This window comes from Acartia tonsa, chromosome 2, assembly GCF_053477335.1.
Source record: "Acartia tonsa isolate MP-2025a chromosome 2, ASM5347733v1, whole genome shotgun sequence".
Classification (NCBI taxonomy): domain Eukaryota; kingdom Metazoa; phylum Arthropoda; class Copepoda; order Calanoida; family Acartiidae; genus Acartia; species Acartia tonsa.
The window spans coordinates 31,048,445-31,070,029 of record NC_137261.1 but is presented as its reverse complement, the minus strand read 5'-3'; the positions used below and the strand labels follow the sequence as shown (position 1 = coordinate 31,070,029).

At 30.6% G+C, this 21,585-nt stretch overlaps 1 protein-coding gene across 1 annotated transcript in view; it reads right to left on the bottom strand.

Annotated features, from left to right (window-relative positions):
• Positions 1-376: 376 nt before the first annotated feature.
• The window catches only part of LOC145312501 (uncharacterized), a 36,172-nt gene continuing 14,963 nt past the window's right edge, over positions 377-21,585 (bottom strand). The window contains exons 10-13 of the mRNA XM_080151758.1: positions 4,872-4,954; positions 2,439-2,529; positions 1,629-1,706; positions 377-460 (exon numbers count right to left, since the gene is read on the bottom strand). Of these exons, the coding sequence (XP_080007884.1) occupies positions 377-460; positions 1,629-1,706; positions 2,439-2,529; positions 4,872-4,954 (336 nt within the window). The remainder of the gene's footprint in view (positions 461-1,628; positions 1,707-2,438; positions 2,530-4,871; positions 4,955-21,585) is intronic.

Sequence of the window (21,585 nt, the reverse complement as noted above, 5' to 3'; positions counted from 1 at the left end):
CAAAAAATTTATCCTAAACATATATGTAAATATACTAAATATCAGGATGTCTTTCTGTTTTTATTTATGACCCCGAAGATCTCGTTCTCCCATTTTTTTAAGAAACTTAACTTACCTTGGAGATATAGTCCTGAACAAAAGTCTATATTTAGGATAGAAATTTAGGATAGAATCACCGGGGGGATGTTGAGCCTCCAGCCACCTCTTATATAAGGCAAAGTTACTATTTGCTTTAAATAATATAGGCAACGCTCTTAGAGGCCTCCTAGGAAGAGGGTGAAACATATCGGTTTAGTGGTTATCCAGATCCTTCGGTACACAAAGAAAACCAGACACGAGACAGATTTAATTTTACTTCATAATAAGGATAAAAAAATTATGTTTGTAAATGTAAATGTTTCCTGTTTTTAGTAATACTGTATCTTGTAACTACGGGCTTGGAGTTTGCCAATGGCTCTATCTAAACATAAAAAATTAAACTAAAAGATAATTAGAACAAAATGTTGTAAGAATTAAGATTTTCCTTAATGTAATTATTTCCAAAGAATCATAACAAAAGAGTGGATGGGAAAAGGCACAGAAACAAGACCAACAATATTATAAACTTATAGCATTTGAAAAGTAAAAAAATAAAGGAGTAATAGAGTACAATAACCCAGATAACCCAGAGGGGGACGGGGCCATTGGAGTGGAAATTACACTTGTATCCAAAGTTTTATAACCATCTTATCTTATTCGTTTCATTAAAATCTATGAAATTTTGGTTAGTTGGTCTCAATCTGAAAGTGTTCAAACTTTTTAACCAAACATTTTAATTTACAGAAGGTGTAATTTTGTTTATCATCATTTGGGATATATATCAATTGATCAACCATTTTTTCCCCAAGCTTTATCTAGAACAAACTTACATGTAAAAATTATAAACTTGACAGACTAACTTACTTTAAAAGTTGAACAATTTATTTTGCATAAAGTTTGAAATTAAAGAAAAAGAATGTGTACTTTCTTAGGGAGGGAGGGGACTTTGGGCTGTTTATTACACTAGTCCCCGAAGTTTTATGATATTATTGGTCGGCTTAACAGATTTGGGGACGATTAAAGAATTTTAAATGAGTTGAGTGTCCTAACGTTTCAACCACTTATTTTAATCAACAGAAGGGGATGTACATCAATTACTCGGTTGTTGTCTTATCCCTTAATATCCCTGATACTTTTTACTATAAGAATTACAAAATTAAATACTTAAAAGGTATTCATTAAAAATATGATTTTCTCCTACAACAACCTTTGAAACGAGAACATTTAGTGAGCAGGTCCTTCCAGGAAATATTGAGGTAAAGTTTCCAGCATTGCTACAACAATTTTACACGCACTAGGAAGTTTTAGCAATGCATTCCAAAAAAGATTAGGTTTTCAATGTTTTGCATTTTTTTCAACGTTTTCAAAAACATTAAAATACACAAATGAACACATCCAATATTCTAATATTTCTAACATATGGAGAAATTCTGCTGGAATTTGGTGGGTAGGGATTGTTGACAAGCTTTCAGAGTGGGTGTAGTGTTGTCAGCATGCGCAACTACCAACCAAATATGCGGAGATGATATCACACCTAATTTGTAATATACCTGTAAAATATATTTGTGTGTCCTCACGCTTCCATAAAACTTGTCTCTCCACACATAGCCTCGAACTGAACTAAAATCCTAAAATATGCTTAAACTTTAGGAAAATTTTGTGTAAAGGCTAAGCTTTTTTATAATTAATTCGTTTGAACACTTATTCCTATTACAACAAGGTACAATGTTATATGTGAAGCATCTCTAAAATCTAGTCCTAAAAATGTAAGCATGTATTTCAAAAAAGTATTTCTCGTATTCATTCGAATCCGGTGGATAGGAACCGGTTTTCATTCATACGAAAAAACTATGTCTAGCATCGTATTATATCCAGATTTCTACGAATATAGAAATGTACAATCATAAGATTAAAACCATTTTTAATCTTATAATTGTACATTCTATATCCGCGGAAAGCCGTTTATAATACGATACGAGAAATAACTATTAAGCACTTTTGCAACAAATTAACTTATAATTTTGTTTAGACTTTTACAATAATATTATGCTTTTTCAGTTGTGACACTTTAAAAGTGTTAATGATCGATTGTCTCGATTTGTGCTAGATTCGACACTGTGAGGGAAACTGCCGTATTAATTGCAAAGGTTAAGGGAATTTGAACGACCGCCCTAATTCTTGAATTAGCTGTAAAAATGTATATCCGCAGCTGCTAATTATAGACTTGCCGCTAAACTGTTTTTGTCCACTTTAAACTTGTTTTTAAGCCTTTATAAAAAGCTTTACTTTTATGGATGTTGTTTTAATTTCAGCCGCGATTCAGCCAACCTAGGACTGGATGCATATTAAGGATTTGATACCTGACCAATAAGATGACCCTCAGCTAGTTGTAGGTGCATGCTAGAGATGCTTCGCTCCCGAAACTCACTACCATTGCCATACACTGATATTCTAAATCAAATAACAAATTTACAGATTTAATTTTAAAATACCAATTATTCTTTAGTTTTGAATGATAAAGTAATAAAGTTCAGTGGCGTGCACAGTGATTCACCAGCTGAGTGGGAAATCTTTAAGAAATTAAGAATGATATATGTGTTTTCTTTAAATTAACAACTGTAATATAATAACAGTAATAATAGTAATTTCTTTTTTACAAAAAAAATATTCCAAAACAAAAAGGTTTTAATAAAAAACTAATACAGATACAATGGATAGAATGACTACATTTACGATGAAATTGTGGCATGGAAGGAGGGGACATTTGGCTGTTTATTACACCAGTCCTCAAAGTTTTATCATACTGTTTTCTTATTCGTTTATTCAACAACTTTTGGGGACTTTTTTGGAATTTTGATTGGTTGGTTCATTATGTTGAGTGTCTGAACGGTTCAACCACAGATTGTTATTTCAGAAGGAGTAATTTGTGTATTACAACAATTTATCAGCCAATTTATCACCCTTAAGATCCCTGATATTTTGGTCAGAAACTGGCGGTCACTCCCTTTTAGTGTGCATGGTGCATGCTTCGCTACATGAACATCCATCTTACACAAACAGTAGAAAGATGGTATCTACTATACAGATGTGCTGAAAATGGATTGCCTATTTCTTTAATAATTTCCAAAGTTGTACTGCAGATAACCCAAATATTGCAAACGCTATTTTCAACTATTACGGTCAAAGGGAAAAGCGATATAATATAAATCAAATTTGGATTTTTTTTGGGAAGTTTGAAGCTTTTTTTAGCTAGTAGCAAATATTGAGATAGGACGTGGATGCTAAGTACACTTTCGGAAACTAAAATTCAGTAAATCACTATACATGTACTTATGTCATGTTATGTTTATACAAAAATACGATGGTTTATAATAATAAATAGCTAAATTTAAATGATTCTTCTTATAATTTTAATTAATAAAGCACTTACTATTTGAAAGAATATAGAAAAACTAAAACAATCCTACAATGTAAAGTGTAAGGTTTTTTTCTTAAGCCTAAGATCTTAGAAATTGCTTGCTGTAATTTTCAGGGAAGATTTAAAAATATATTGGGACTGTTTGAGGCTATTTTATTGAGCTTTCCAAACTTACTCTAGAGGCTATGGGCGAATGAACTGTTTAAATAAGAAGTATTATAACATAAATTCAACAAAACAGTTTTGAAGTGTTTTGGCATCAATATGGCCTACAAACAAGAAAAACCGCAACCTTTTCTGTTTAAAAATTTGTAGTTTTGAGAAAGAACCATATAAATAGTTCCATATTAGGACGAAAACAAATTTACAAAGTGTATACATATTTAGATAGCCTGATATCTAGTTGCCGAATGTGTACGCAGTTTCCTGGGTGTTTCCTCATCCTCGCTCAATATTTACTACTAGCTACAAATCTTCAAACTTCCCTTAAAAAAATCAAAATTTGAATGTGTAAACGATTTATACAATATACATTATAAATTTGAATTTTTTAAATTTTGATTTTTTTTTTTTGAAGTTTGAAGCTTTTTTAGCTAGTAGTAAATATTGAGCTAGGATGAGGAAACACTCAGGAAACTGCGTACACATTCGGCAACTAGATATCAGGCTATCCATATTTAATATGGAGCCCTTCCCTTTTTGTTAGTTGCGGAGCTACTCTTCAACTATAAAACAAATTCACTGTATTAATATGTATGTTGGCAAGGCAATAATTTGTTTGGATTTAAAAGCAATAAAGTTTACAAAATATAGCCCATGTCCTAAAGTACTTTATTGCGTTTGTGTACTTATGAAAGATTCCTTTCTTCCTTACAAAATTATAATTTATTTTGTGGGAAGGTAGGTTATTAGGTAGGTTATTATCCACAAAAGTTAGGGGTGAGGCGTAAAGGTCCAGTGGTTTATAACTTTTTTTGGGGGAGGGTGAGAAGATATCCCCTCCCCCCTCCCCCAAAAAAAGCTAGCTCTCCGAACAGTCTCAAAAAGATGTCTGTTTAAACTGAAGAGGAAAGTAGATGATCGACTTCAAACTCCCCACCTCCTTCCCTCAATTTCTCAGTCCACTAGTAGCGCAGTAGCTAATAACAGTTACTTCAACAAATTCAATTATTTTTAAAAAATTGTAGAAACATATATAGAAGTGGGACAAAGTGAATTATAAATCAGCCATGTGACGTCATAAAAATGATGAAGATGAGAGGAGAAGTGAAAAAGAAAACCCCTAAAAAGAGATGGATTTTCCCTCAATTTTATGACGTCATTTGGCTGATTTTTGATTCACGTTGTCCCACTACCATAAATATTGAAGTTTTACCTTAAATCTGGATTATAAGCTAGGATAGGATCATCTAGAAAGCTTCCAAGTATCAAGCAGAGTACAAAATCTATCTCAAACACCTAGAATAAAACAATACATAATGAAGCAAGGATAATAACATCTCACGAAGCTCACATATGAAAATTGACAAACATAGAATGACCCCAGATATAATATCAAAATTAGCGAGAAAAAAAATATCAATTCAAAATCTAAGCAAAAATTTGATGTAAATACGTTGTTAAATAGCTTAAATACGGGATATTTGATATCCACACAATAACAGGTATGTTTCGCTTATTGCATGGAGCTTAATCATCCCAGAAATCATAATTTCGAAAATATTTGCAATATGACAATCATAATGTGTAAAAAAATCTAATTTGACTGGACATACATACTTTAAATTTAGAATTATAGAGTTGCTACTCTTCTACGTTGTATCTTTCTGTTCCATGAATTATCATGCAAAATTGAGAATTATTAGGACAATTCTAACATGCCTAAATTTAAGATCAGAGTTATCCGTTAATGACAGAAAGACGGACTTGCCTTCCGAAATTGTAAAAAAAAAACCATTGGTTAAAAATAAATTCATGGAAACCTTATTGTTTTCCTTATGATGTTTCCTGCAATATTTATAAGCTATAATAGTTATTCATCGTATTATAAACAGCTTTCCGCGGATATAAAAATGCACAATTATAAGATTAATAAGGATTAATACCAGATTTATTTGCCCAGAGATGCCGAAGGCACATGCTAATGATTGTACATTTTTATAATCGTAAAAAAACTGAATATAATACTATACGATACCGTGTGAACCAGTTATTATCCAACGTATATTAATCGGTTTCGAAGCCATACTGGAAATTCATTACTTTGTCTTTTTCCATGGTAAGGCGTTGTCGCAATGGCATAATAAAGAAATATCTCAATGTCAAAAATGTTAAAAAGATGACCAAAATTTAAGAATAATAATAGTAGATGTACTTTAAAGAATTTGATGTCTATGGTATTCTTTCTGGTAACAAGAAGAATTATATCCAAAATTAGCCACGCTGAAAAAACGCGGATAAAAACTATCAAAAATAAAAGTACACAAAAAAATCAGTATACACATGTGTTTAGTTTGAAATTAAACTAACTTAAGCAATAGAATATTTTTTGTAGACTAATATATAGAGATCGTTGTACTTTGAAAACGGTGACAATAGAGCTAATCACAAACGGTTTATTAGGGACCCTTTAAAAATAAGGGTATCTTAAGCTTTACTTTAGTTTGGGGGAGATAGGCTACCCTTAAATTTAGTAATGTCAAGCTTAAGTAAAGATTTTGATAGGCATACTTTAGCCTTACATAAACCTCTCATAAACAAGTGTACATAAGCCTGTACTAAACCTTCCTTATTACATCAACTTGCAATAAAAAATAGGAATATTTTAAAATCTTTCTTAACTTATCCTTTATGTATTTGTTTATGTAAAATAACGTGGATTTAAAAAAAAGTATTTCATAAATAAATTACAGTTCTCTTTGCATTATTTGTAAGAATAGAATTGTAGAAATGAACTCTTTGTATGATTAAAAGTTCATAAAGGCAAAGAGAAAAAAGTAAAAGAGGGGAATCAAGGGAATTTAAGAATGGACAAAATCAGTAGGCCTGGCCATTTTTGCTGTGCTAAACCATATTGTTGTTGCAACCTCTTTCCAAACTAAAAGAATTTAAAGAAGATTAATTAACTTTTGTTATAAAATTTTGATATTAAATTGTTAAAAAAATATTTTAAACCTTTTTCTACTAATATCGTGGATTTAAAAGATTTTTATTAGCAAAGTTACTATATAATATAAATTTATGTCTGTCCATCTGAAACATTTAGGGGAAATTTAATATTTGAGAAAGCCATTTTGGTTCAATTGCTTTTAATAGAAAAGGTTCTGATTGATTTGAAAACAATTTATTTTATCTTTTATCTTCATTTTAATTTCAACATTAAATGAAAATATGCTTAAAAATGATATTGGAAAAGATGTTGTCTTAACTCTTATTAGTTTTCCTCATGACATTATAAGGCTGCACCACCAATGTATTTTTCCCCTCTCTCTTTTACTTTACTTACTGCTTCTCTTTTCCCCCCAATTGTTTATATCTACCCTTTTCAACCGATTCCCCCCAATGAGTGTACCTTAATTTTGTGTTAACACTCACTAGGCCAATCCTCCCCCCACATCCCCCCCTTAGTGTTCTTCATTTTGGGTTGAAAAGTTATCATGATTGAGGCTGTACATTTGTATCTTACGTTTTTTTTCCTTTTTTCCCATTAATCTTAATCTAGTTTTTGCTACTTTAAAGATAGCATTTATTTCTTTTCTCCCTTAATCTTGTTTTTAATACTTTAAAGATAACATTTGTTTAGCTGATTTATAAAAACTCTTCCTATCTTTTCTGTAAAAGGATACCCTAAGAAAAAATAAGGCTTTCCTTATTTTATTCAAATAATAATGAATGAAATTCTTTCTTAGCTAGACAATTTGATACATTTTTTTAACAAAACATATTGTAGATTAAATTTAACTTTACTACAACAGAAAAAAATTAACAATCTATTTGCATGAATTTGTCTATTGGATGTACTCTTTGCATTTTTCCTTTCTTATTAGAGAGTTGCTAAACAAGAATGACAACATCAATAAAAGCGAAGCTCTAAATTTGTAAACAATTATAATGTAAAATTGATTAAATGCAGGATAATGACATACACACATTTTTTAGGAATCATTATTTCAAATATAAGATCAAGATGAATAGGATAACTAAATAATTAAAGTTTTTATAAAAAAAGTTTTAAAAATCAGTATGTTTAAAATGAACATGTGGGCATTTGGATAACGATTATAGAGTTGCTAAATCGTATCTAACTATTACAGGAAACATTATTTGAAATTGATAGGATAATTCTTATATGCCTAAATTAATAATATGAGCTATCAGATACAGATGGACGGACTTACCCTTATTATAGAAAAGCTTCGCTTTTAAAAAGAGAAGTACAAAGTTGCATTCTCTCAATTAAATTTGTTATGTAATTACATTTATGTTCCCAATCTTTTTAGTATTGTTATTTTTAAAATTTTAGATTTTAGGAACCTGCCTTAATTGAATAGATATAGGACATTTAGATACACATTTTCTAATGCAGCCAATAGGAAAACAATGTAGCAATAATTCGGCCATATTATTGGTTAAAAATTGTGCAGATTTTTGTACAAAAGTGAGGACGTCAAAATATGTGGGAAAGGGGGGGGGGAGGGATGGTTGTTTATCTTCCTAAAAATGATTTGAAAAAAATTTTTTTTTTATTACCCTCACAATAAAATCTTTACCAACATTTGATGAAGGGGTAAATAATTTTTAGTAGTGAAGCTACTCTTTAGATCCAAATGTTTGTCTATCGGTCAGTTTGTCCTTCAAAGACAAAAATGTAGAGAATATGATTATCTCATCTCCTATTCAAGATATACAGCAGTAACTTTTTGTCAACACTCTCATATTAAGAAGTATAATTATCTATTAACCCTTACAGATCAGGGGGGGGGTCATATTGACCCCCCCCCCCTCTATTTTTTCAATGTCATTTTTTTGTAGGTAAGATAGAGAGTTGTGACTTCATGACTTTTTAAGTTTAGTAATTATATGTCGGCAAGAGTTGATCTTATAAGGATATCTAGTCTGTGTCGGTCATGGCGTCCGGTCAAAGTCGGTTAGGTGGCACCAAAGAAGGTGTATTTACTTTTATTTTTATAGCTAGCCGGTGCTTTTAGTAAGTAGTAGATGTAAATTTTTCCATAGAATTCAGATATGCAATCGGTTTTTTTGTAGACCTCTTATTTTTAAAGTAATGTAAGTTTTTTTTTTAAAAACTAAGTCAATTTTAAGGTACTAAAATGCAACAAAAAAAAGAAAGAAAATGGCCATTATGAACAAAAATGGTAAAATCTTTAATGTGACACCTTACTTTTTAAATTCTGTCAGGTAATTATTGAAAAAATCGATTTTTTTAAACCCACAAGAATAAAAACTTTGAACTTAATTTTATCATTACCCAGGCATAAGAAATAGGCGTTATATATACTGTTAGAATGAGAAAAATATTACAAATCCATTCTAAGCAAAATTGAAATAAAAAGTTTACATTATAGTATATAAACTACAATAAAAGGAATTATATAAAAATATTATGTTATATTATACAGGCAACCATCTTATTTCTTATTTTGAGAATAAAAATGGGAAGGGGATAAAGAGGGGGTAAAGAGGGGATGAAGAAAGTATTGCTTGTAACAAATAATATATTAGGCCATTTTTTATTTTTTTACTTTTTTTCAATTTTGCTTATAATGGATTCGTAATATTTTTCTGATTCTAAAGGTATATATGAACCCATATTTTTTATACCTGTGTAATGATAAAATTAAGTTCAAAGTTTTTATTCTTGTGGGTTTATAAATTCAATTTTTTCAATAATTACCTGACAAAATTCAAAAAGTAAGGTGTCAAATTAAAGATCTTACTATTTTTGTTCATAATGCCCATTTTCTTCCTTTTTTTTGTTGCGTTTTGGTACCTTAAGATCGACTTAATTTTAAAAAAACAAACTTAATTATTTTAAAAATTGCATAACTGAATTCTATGAAAAATTTTACATCTACTACTTAATAAAAGCACCTGCTTATATAAAAATGTATAATTACTAAACTTAAAAAGTCATGATGTAATGAAGGCAAGTGACATTGAAAAAACTAGAGGGGGGCGGCTAATTTAGCCCCCCCAATCTGTAAGGGTTAATTTCTTATTGCTCTAAGGGAAACATCCATGGTAATTGGAGTGCTTTTTAGCAGGTTTTTGGCTATAGGACTACTTCCTAGAGTATTTAACCGTTAACGGTCAGGGGGGGAGGGGGCGTTGAACGCCCCCCCATCCGGTTTTTTCTATCTCATTTTCTGTGTGTGAAAGATAAAGAGCCCAAACTGCGTGACTTTTTAAGTTTGGGTATGACACATAACTGAGAGTTGGAATTTTTTGAATATCTCCATCCTGGCGGGCACAGGATGCCAGCAAACCTGGCAGGGTCATCCAGGTAAAGAGCAAAAATATTTTTTTGACTTAAACAAAGTATTTTATCTTGCCAAAATACTAAAATATCCTCTAGTAGTACATCCTTATATGAAATACAGGTGTTCAAGTCAATTTCAGGTTCCAGGTATGATCCTGCAGGTCCTGATCCTCCAGGTCTCCAGAAATCTTTAAAAGGCTCCTGTGGCCTCAATTTTTGACTTAGAGACTTCAAATTTTAAACTTAAGCTTTTCTTACATGTCTACATAAAGATCCACCGCCGTTTTCCCGCCGACCGCCGACTCTGGCGGCTGGCAGCTGCCAAGTACAGCTGCGGCCACTGAAGTTTATAATTTGACATTTCAAATATAAAATTTACATAAAGATAAACATTTTCTGCAAAAAAAATTGTTCTTCTAGCTTCAAAAATAAGAAAATTACAGCCGTTTGAAATTTTTAAGTAAAAAAGGACCTAAAAACAAAGGTTGTTAAATAAAAGGGTGAAGGAAGCGAAAATTGACTTTGACTTACTTAAGGTCGGAAATTCATCATAACACAGGGGACTTGTACAAAAAAATTTAGCCCTCTAGCTCTAATACGAACTGAGATAAAATGGGGGGGCGTTGAACGCCCCCCCCCCCCCCGACTGATTAAGGTGTGGCAAGGGGCCCGACTGTTAAGGGTTAAAGCTAAAGAATCAGGAAAAAATATATCATCTAAAAATTTTGTTGCCCAAATTATTGAATTTAAACAAATACGTCTAAATAATCAAAAGCATTTCAGAAATTTATATCATCTAAACATTTTGTTGCTGAAATTATCAAAATGAAACTTATACAGTTACAAATAAACAAAAGGGTTTGTCTTACACCTCTATATGTATGACAGAATTTGGTGCCAGATGGACCATCTAGATCTTATATATCTATTCATTGGATGTCAAAGCTCTTCCCACCTCTACCTGCTTTCTTTTGAATTAAGAACCCTTAGGCATCGCTAACTTTAATGTAAGCCTACCTTAAAGTTGTACTATAAAAGCTTACATAAATTTGAAAGTAACCTTTATCAACCCCCCCCCCCCCCCCCCCCAACTACCACCCTTCCCTATTAATTTCTACCTGCTTTCTTTGCAAAGAAAGGTTTAGGAATCCCTAACTATTTATGTAAAGGTAGCTTAATCCCCTCCCTATTTTCGATGCCCCTACCTTATATGAATCATCCCTTTTGATCCACTTCTCCATCAAAAATCCTAGGGTATCTTATCAAAAAAAGGTACCTTAACTAATTTTAAAAATAATAAGAAATAAAATTCTTTCTTAGGATGACAATTTGATGTTTTTTCAACAAAACTTTGTGTGGATTATTTTTAATTTTACTATAATAGAAAAACAAACTATAAGGATAGATCATATAGAACTAAAAGCTACTCTTTGTAATAAACATATAAAATTTGTTAACATGTGGCTCTTTGTAGATTTTAATTTTTACATCTATATAGATGTTCATACATTTTAACAAAAAAGTATCATAGGTTCAACACTTGCCTATTTCTAATATTTGATTATATGTCATGTGTTTTACCTATATTTTACATGGTGCCTTTACCAAGCTAAGAAATCACTCTCTACAAAACGTTTTTTTTAACCTTTCTTTATAAATCTAACAACTTTAAAGCTTAGAGGGGTTGTAGCTATTAGGTATAACACTGACAGGACTTGAATAGAAACTACTTAAAAACTAATGAAAGCTATATAATTTTTATGATTTTTTAGCTAAAAGAACAGTTAGCTGTTTTAAATAATAACCTTTAAAAAAATATTCTACCAAGAAAGTACAAAAGTATAGTATAATGAACCAATAGATATAGTAGATCTAGATGGTAAATCGGGCCCAATAAGTTGTGAAACTTAATAAGAAATATCCAAAGAGGTAACTTTATCCCAAGAAAGTTAACTATTTAAAGATGACTTCTTATATATGTTATGTCATATATGCTTTAAATCATGCGAGGGAAGAAATTTTTTAACCATATGACCAAAGCAAAGGCTTATCCTATGAAAGACTATTTATAGATGATTCATTTTGCGAATTATATCAAAGGATAATTGCTCTTTCTAACCAAATTTTGTTTACTTTCTAACCAATATATGGTAGATTGATCCTCCCCTGTATTCCTATTGGCTGAATTTGGGAGTATGTATCTAGATTATACCTTTTAATAATTCTTACTTGATAATTTCTTTATTGGTGTTCCTTTATTTCTTCAAATCTTGAATGACAGCTTTAAATGACTTATTTTTGATTACATTTTTTTACGGCAATGCTTCGCCTATCTATTATGAAGTGTTGATTTAGGGAAAAGAGAACACTGAAAACATTTTTTACTGTGCTAAGAAAATTGCTAATAAAACATCACATGTTTTATTTTAATAGAGAAAGAGGGGACAATGGGCTATTTATTACCTGCTTATACCAATAACGAAATTAATTTGAAAAAATCACAAACATTAACACTTGTATAGTGTCAGAACTGAATAATCAGAATATAAATGTATACAAGTCGAAGCAAAATTGTAAGTAAATTTGTTGAAAAACTGCTTGATACAGAATAATGTTTATGGACATACTTACATTTTAAGGACTTGATAGAGTTGCTTTGCTTATAATATTGTTCTTTGTTGTCCCAGGAATCAATATACCAAAAAGCAGATCAAAGGGATAATTAGATCACATAAAAAATTGTTGTTAAAAAAGTAGAAAAATCAACATGTTTAAAATGGACGTACGGACATTCTGGTGATGATTATAGAGTTGCTATGCTTTCTAAATCGTACCTAACTACTACAGGAATCATCATGCAAAGATTGAAATCAATAGGACAATTCTAACATGCCTAAATTAACGAATAAAAGCTATCTATCTTGGACGGACCGACCCTAATTATAGAAAAGCCTCGCTTTTAAAAATCATCCTGTACAAAACATTTTGAAGCAATTCATATAAATCTAATATCTTTAGAGGGGTAGCCAAAAGATATGGTGTATGTCTGTCTGTGTGTGTAGGACTGGACTAAGAACTACGCATGAAAACAGTTTTTAGTATCTTTAAAAGTTTTTTAAAGCAAGAATAAGTTTCCTTTTTTTTAAATATAACTAATGGCATATAAGAAGCTTCCATGAAAAGAAACCTATTCATTCCAGAAGGTAGCAAGATATTTTAAACATCCTTGATTATATCTCTTTTTTTATGACCATTGTATTTACCTTCACTTTTACTTTATTTCTAAAATAGCAGCTACGCCCCAGAGGCCTCTAGTGGCACTTTAGATGTTTTTATTTGTTAAAGTCTCTACATTACTTCTTTATTTTACGATAATTCTCTTTATGTTACAATGAAGTCTCCCATATATTTTAAATATTTTGATTTTTTGTCATTTCTCTTGGGAGGTTGGTTGTACCCTCTCCCAAAATAGTCATAAACCTTCCCAGAAACCATTAGAATCTACATATTAAGGAGAACCCGATCGGTTTAGCGTTTAGCGAGATCCTTTGGTACAGACACACAGACAGACACACAGACAAACAAACATCCTGCTACTTTAGTATACGGATTTTAGCGCATATTAAGGAACACAAATGAATATATCAATCAGTTAAATGTAGATGAAATCAGGGATCTAAAGGGATAAGACAATAGTAGATAAATTGATACCCCGCCCAAATTGAATTTTGGGATGCCTAGGCAAAATTTTTGAATTTTGATCTACCTCCCCCCCCCATATAAAAAAGGCTTGGACGTCCTTGTACTGTACAATTAGTGGTTGAAACGGCTGGATATTAAGACTAATGAACATACCAATTAAATTTCGAAAAAAAGTCCCAAAAGTTATTAAGCTATTGAATAAGAAAACGTTATAATACAAATTTGGGGACCAATGTAATATTTTAGAAAGCCCAATGACCCCTTCTCCCTGGATTGAATGAGAATTTGTACTTGCTTTCTACCTGACTTAACTAGATAAGATACCTTTTATATGTTAAGTATACCTAAGTAATTTTATGTAACCATTATTAAATAATTAAAAAATAAAATTAAAAAATATGAAAGATAAGTCTTAATTAGAGTAAAGTTTTTTTCGTCTACATAAATAGAAAAAAAGAAACATTATAAATAACTAAAAGTGTACTCATTGTAATAAAATTTTAATTATAGCTCTTTAAATGTAGAATCAAATAATTACATCTATTTTGTTGTTCATTCATTTTAACGAAAAAAAATAATTTGCAAATGTTTAGCACACCTGCCCATTTCCAATATTTGAATATGATTTGTGTTTTTTATATATATTGGGGAGGTTAATTTACCATATTTTCTACTAAAAAAATCACCCTATAAAAAATATTTTGAAGTAACCATTCTTTATAATTATGAAAATAAAAAAATATCTTTAAAGAGGCCTTAGATGGTTAATTGCTATTATGTATAACACAGATAGGATGTATGTGGCAGAATTTACAAGGAACCGTGCTCAAAAACTTAAAAAAGATAGAAATATTTTTTAAAAATCTTTAGTTAGAAAAACAATTGGCTGTTTTAAGACATAACCAAAAAGGTACTCGTGTATCAAACCTGATTTTTCTTGACCTAACTTAATGTAACTAAGAACAAAATAGGAACCCCTAGTAAACTTCATAAGGTACCTTAAAGCTTTCCTAAGTCTTACACTTAACATTACTACATTTAGGAATACTTAACAATAACTTAGAAACTTCATAGGGATACTTAACTAAAAGCTTACATAAGCCTGACATAAGAAAATACCATTAGGAACACTTATCTTCGTTCGTGATTCTCACTAATATAAAATAGTACGTTAACTTAACTCTAAACAAGTATTGGACAGATATACCCAAATCAAAACGCAGTATTGTAAAAAAAAATCGGTACTTGCTTACATGTGGTAGACTGGAGCACCGAAAACCCCCTCCCCCCCCCGCTTAGTTTTGACAAAAATCAAAAATAAGGGGGGGGGGGTAGTTTTTTAATGTCTGGAAAAGGCAAGGAGGAAAAGTGCTCAGCAAGGCAAAGACTTAACCCCCCCCCCCCTTAATTTTGAAGAAAATCAAAAATAAGGGGGGGGTAGTTTTTTCACTGTACAACACGCCAGAAAGTTGAGTGAGGTAAATCAAGAAAATCCAGTATACCAGAGGGGAAACCTTATTACAGGGATATTCATGTTTTGGGGCATAATTTCCTTATTTACTGGCCAAAGTCAATAAATAAGGAAATTATGCCCCAAAACATGAATATCCCAGTAATAAGGTTTCCCCTCTGGTATACTGGATTTACTTGATTTACCTCACTCAACTTTCTGGCGTGTTGTACAGTGAAAAAACTACCCCCCCCCCTTATTTTTGATTTTCTTCAAAATTAAGGGGGGGGTTAAAAACTACCCCCCCCCTTATTTTTAATTTTTGTCAAAACTAAGCGGGGGGTTAAAAAACTACACCCCCACTATGTTCCTGACAGTGACAAAAAATCGATTTTTACATTTTGGAAAATACACTTTTAAACAATTGTTTAGTAATATACACAAGTTTTTGGAAATAAAGCCGAAAGAATTAGCTCTTTACTATGAAAAATAAGAATTTGATGTGTAATTACACCAGAGGTTTGGAATTAAGTTCCTTTTCATCAAAGTAAACAACTACATTTCAAATCAGTGTGAACCCTTTATTTTTAAAGCTATTTTTGAGTATTATATATTTTTGGAATCAGTATATAATAGTTTATACGTTTAGCCTTTAAAAGAAGTCAAATCTCCATTTTTTGTTGTAATTGTAGGTACTTTTCTAGACATACCCGTTTCTTGTAAGATAAACAATTTTCTTGAAATGAAAATTTTACGTTTGGGTCCAGAACTAAAAATGGCAAAGGATGGCAATAAAATCCTCTCGTATGAGTAAATTAGAACTATGTATAATATCATAGAACCTTAGCCTAATCTCCCGAAATCTAGCGAAGTTTGCTTTTTTAAGCTCTTAAGTAACTAGGGTTAACCAAAAAATAACAATTTTTAAGTCATAAAAGTAATATATATTTCTTATTACTTAAAACACCTATTCAATTAAACTTAAAGTAAAGAAAAGTTTTAAAATCAAATAAATGATTATCCAATAATGTTTAAGCTCTTATCTGAACTATACCTTTTTATTAGGGGGGGAGGGGAGGAGGGGTTGCTCGATATATATTAATCTTGGATCCTATTAAAGCTAGAAGTCTAAAAATTTTGTATGTGTTTTGCTTGATCAAGAAAAAATATTCTGATTTTATATTTTTAACATTATATACTCCCTTTACCCTTTTATTGAGCAACCTTTTACAAAAGGTTCTTTCATACTTATTAACAAAGAAGAGTAGAATTTATGTTGATTAAGATAGAAACTGTTTCCTTTAAAGTAAAATGAAAATAAAAATTAAAGTCTTACATATCTATGATCTAAAGGGTTAAGACAATTGCCGATAAATTAATGTATATCCCCAATGCTAATACACAAAATTGCCCTTTCTATAAATTACAATTAGTTGTTGAAATGTTTGGACACTCAACTAATAAACCAACCAATCAAATTAATAAAGTCTTAAAGTTGTTATGCCTACAAATGAGAAAACACTATTATAAAACATTGTGGACTAGAAAAATAAACAGCCCATTGTTCCATCCCTCCCTGCTAAAAAAAAAACACACAGAAAATGAGTAAGAAATTGACTGATCTGTATGTAAACTTTGTATTAGAAATCTCAAAATATAAATTTCAGGGGCAGCAGTCTGCGGTAAAACGGCTTCAGATTTTCATTAAATTTTAGTTGGTCGTGTAATGTTGTTAGATTAGCTTAAGTTTAAAATTTGAAGTCTCTAAGTAAAAAATTGAGGTAACAGGAGCTAATTAAAGGGAGTGTGAACGTAAATATTTCTCATCTGATTATCAAATCTTAACATTTTCTAATCACATTTCACTACACTGATCAACCAAAAACGTCCTATTAACAAAAATATCCAGGAATAATGCCTTGATTTTATGGTATTTTGGGAGGGAAAAGGGAAAAAACAGGGAAAATCTGAATGTTTTTGTTTCTTATAATGTTTGTAGGGATATTTAACTTGTCATATATAGTTGAAACAATTTACTTACTGTTAAAGATTTATTTTATGATATAAAATTGCCAATTAGATTTTTTATAACGTAGTAATTAGTTAATAAAGACCTATTTTAAATTCGTATTATTGACAAAAAAAATACCTCACTGTCTACAAAGGGTTGAATCTCATAGGTTATTTAAAATAATAATATCCTTTTTTATTGTGTTGGACAATAAATAACCCACTTTCAATAATTAGTTTACACTTTTATCAGACTGTTTATAAAGAAATATTGCGTCTTTATTATTTACAAATTTGTAATTAAAGGTGGGCGAGAGATGGGCCATCTAAAGTTAATTGGATACTAATAAAATAACCTGTTTCTAGCTTTGTTATTGTATTTGGTTTTCAATAAAAAATATTGCTTATTTTATCAATTTCTAAGTAACTATACTTTGGTTTAAAGCAAGGATTATGTTAAAAGCCAGCTTAACCGTTAGGAAAAGTCAAGAACTATGTGAAAAAGTTTAATTTTAGCTATAATGGGAGAAAAAAGCAATTTAATGCACATTTTATATAATACGGAAAATTTCTTCCTTTCCCTTTACCTTATAAAATTCGTCGGAAAAAGCCGTTTTTTAAGCAAACAAAAGCGCGTTTTGCTCTATCTGTGAGATATTATGAATGAGATAATGTTAAGATTTGATATTAAGATGAGAAAAATTTACGTTCACAGTCCCTTTAAAGATTTCTTGAGACCTGCAGGACCTCCAGGATAATACCTGGAACCGGAAATTTACTTGAACAACTAGATTTCATATTGGGATGTAGTATTATAGGATATTTTAGTATTTGGTAAGATGAAATGCTAAGTTTAAGTCATGAAAAAATTTTTTTGCTCTTTACCTGTATGATCCTGCCAGGTATCCTGGCATCCTGTGCCCGCCAGGATGGAGATATTCAACTTTCAGGTATGTGTCGTGCCAATTTTAAACAAGTCACTCAGTTAAAGCTCTATATCTTTCACACACAGAAAATGAGATAGAAAATACCTAAAACAAAGGAAGTTACAGCTTCTGAAATGTGCTTATTAGACTATCTTTACACCCCCCTTGACGCCCTTTGTGTAAAACCCCTATTATAAGTATTTTTCACAATTATTTTAAAAGATATATGTATACTTATTGCTTTTTAAATAAAATTTCATTAAAATGTTCAAATATACACTCTCTATGATTTTTTGTCATTTTTCGGGATTTCTGGAACACAGTGCCCCCCCTTATTTTTGATTTTTGTCAAAACTAAGCGGGGGGGGGGGGGGTTTCGGTGCTCCGGTCTTCACATGTAAGCAAGCACCAAAAAATCAGATATGATATTCAGAAATTATCTTTTGATAGCCAAAAAAAATTCTTGCTTTATCAAAACCTTAAAAGCAAATATTTTAATTTTTCTTTGAAAGAGTAAATGCAAAAATAACTTAATTTATGTTTTCTAATACTTTTCTTTGAATTTATGCAAACCAAATAGATATAATCATATATTTTCCTCTTCCATACATCTCATCTTTTCTAAAAACTCTAGCTTAGTATTTAATCGTAATCGGTTTTTTTTCATAAAATATTAAAACTATAAATAATGCACAATTTGGTTCTTAAACAAGGATGACAACATCCATAAAAGCGAAGCTCTAAAATGGAAGGACAAACGAACATTAACACTTGTAGATTGTCAGAACTGAATTAGCAGAATATTAATGCATCAGTACAAACAATATTGTTAGTAAATTTGTTGCAAAACTGCATAAATAGATGATACTGTTTAAGGACATACTTACATTTTTGGGACTTAAAGATGCTTTGCTTATAACATTGTACCTTGTTGTAATAGGAATCAGTTTTCAAAAAATCAGAAGAATCGGATAATTTTAACATACAAAAATTTGTTGTCAAAAAAGTTAAAAATCGACATGTTTCAAATGGACGTACGGACATTCTGGTATTGATTAAAGAGTTGCTACGCTTTCTAAATTGTACCTAACTACTGCAGGAATCATCATGCAAAGTTTAGAATCGATAGGACAATTCTAACCTGTTTAAATTAATGAAAAGAGCTAACTCTCTGTGACGGACGTACGGACGGACCGACCCTAATTATAGAAAAGCTTCGTTTTTAAAAAGGGGGTTAAAATTGTTATCCTTATAATAAAGTAACAGGATGTGTTTTTCTTTGTCTGTCTGTACCGAAGAATCTCGCTAACCGATGAACCGATATGGTTATCCTTTACACTTACAGGGTAGATTCTCATAGATCCTGGGAAGGTTTATAACTATTTTAGAGGATGGTACCATCAAGTTCCCAAAAGAAATAGCCCCTAGAAAAAAAATATCCCTCTCCCAAAAAAAATCACCACAATTTTTTTTGTTTTTCTTTTTAAATCTAAATTAAATATAGTATAGTAGTACAATGAATTGTAATAAAGAAACTTTACAAGATTAATATTCTGTTTCATATTTTGTTTCTGAATATAAAGTAGGACAACTTGCGATTTTTTGCAATGAAAACAGTTATACAGTTGTTTCATAGCATTGAAGCACTGAAAAGTTTCCCTTTCAAAAAGCCCTATCAAATGCTGTGACACTATAAGGAATGAAATAGATAAAGAACCCATCTTTTGTCTATTATGGAAAGGGTTTAAGATCAAAAATAGATATGCCCTCATGGATAAAGTGTCAGTAAGAATCTACCTTCCGACCACAAAATTATCTTGTAAACGAACCGATTCGACAAATTTAAGAGAAGTTACTTAGCCCAAAGCAGGTTTTTGGCTATTCCCCCTAAAAGATGACCCCAAAAAAATAAACCATTAAAATTGGTTTTCTTGGTTTTAAATATTTTTTTTTAAAACTAAATGAGTGGGGGGGGATATTCCAACTCCAGGTAGGGCAAGGCAATTAGTAAATTAAAAATATGCCTTTAATTTTATTTGAAAACAAAATTGCTATAAATAAGAAGGCAAAACACCATAAACAATTATGACCAAGTTTGATCTCAAGTGATTTCTAGATATCAAAATAAAATTAAACATCTATCCTTACTAAGGAGATTTGACGTATTTAAGTTTGTATACATGATTTTTTTGTTAAGCTAAGTTACTTATCTTTATATTTTTAAAATGTATATATTTAAACAAATAAAAAGGCATTCAAACATCTATTCAATTCCAACTTGGAATGTTTTAAGATTGTAAACATTTTTGGACACTTTTGGCAATACTTTTTTTTAACTAAATATTGGCTTTGCCCCTAGCGTCTAGTAGCTTAGTGAAAAAGATGAATGGGTAACCACTAAATGTTTTTAAGTACATTTTTAAGATGGATAAACTTATTTCCCAGTGCCAAATCCCCCAAATTTAACCTGCCACTAAAAATTTCATGTATACACTTTCAAAAACAGTATATTATTTTTGTATATTATTTCATCCCGACCTTCTGACTAAAACAGAATATGTAAATTAAGTGCATTGAATATATGTATGGTATCTTATATTATTTTGCGGTAACTTTAAAACTTAAAGGTGTGTGTTACATGACAAAATGAAATAAAATCTACCTCATAACAAAAAAGTGGCAAGCGATAAAATAGCAACAAATATTTAAATACAGAGTGTCCATTCAAAACAATCAATATACATAAATAAAAAATTTAGAATCAGGTGCAGTTCACAGCAAGTTATTTCTAAGATTGATTATATAAAAAAAATCTATGAACTTTAAAGAGTGCTGGCGACCAAACGGCTAAACGTATTTAGTAAATATATTCGCACAAAATTTTAACCGTCAAAAGAAGGATTACAAATAATAGATTAGCGAAAAAGTCTTAGTCAAGCTTTTCCTGTGCATCATTATAAAATGGTATTCCTTATTTTTTATTGAGTCTCAAACTGAATTGTGACATTACATGTACTATATATACATATTTTACTTTGTTTATGAAGAATGTGCTATGCTGATGAACTTAAGGCAGTTAATTGAAATATATTTGTAAAAATCACAATTACTAGTTACATCGTATGGACATCAGAGAAACATACATTGGACCAAATTCGGTATCCATTTACTTACCCTTACATAGACACTAATAGTATAATGGGTATACAATATAGGGGGATACACTCATAGGACAACAGACCAGTACTTTTGCCTTTGGTAGCTTTCAATATTTGTGGGTAGATAATGATTTTGATGAAATTCATTGTCTTTTCCATCTCTGGGTTTATACAAATAGGCGCAACTTCATTGTAGCAAAATTTTTTGTAGGATGAAAAAAGGATTTGATAAAATAAAAAATCACATTTATGTAAAGGATAATAAAACAAAGCATATTTCTTCACAATTGAAATTTAACTGTATGGTATATCCTATTCTCTTATGTATCTTTATCCTTGTTTTT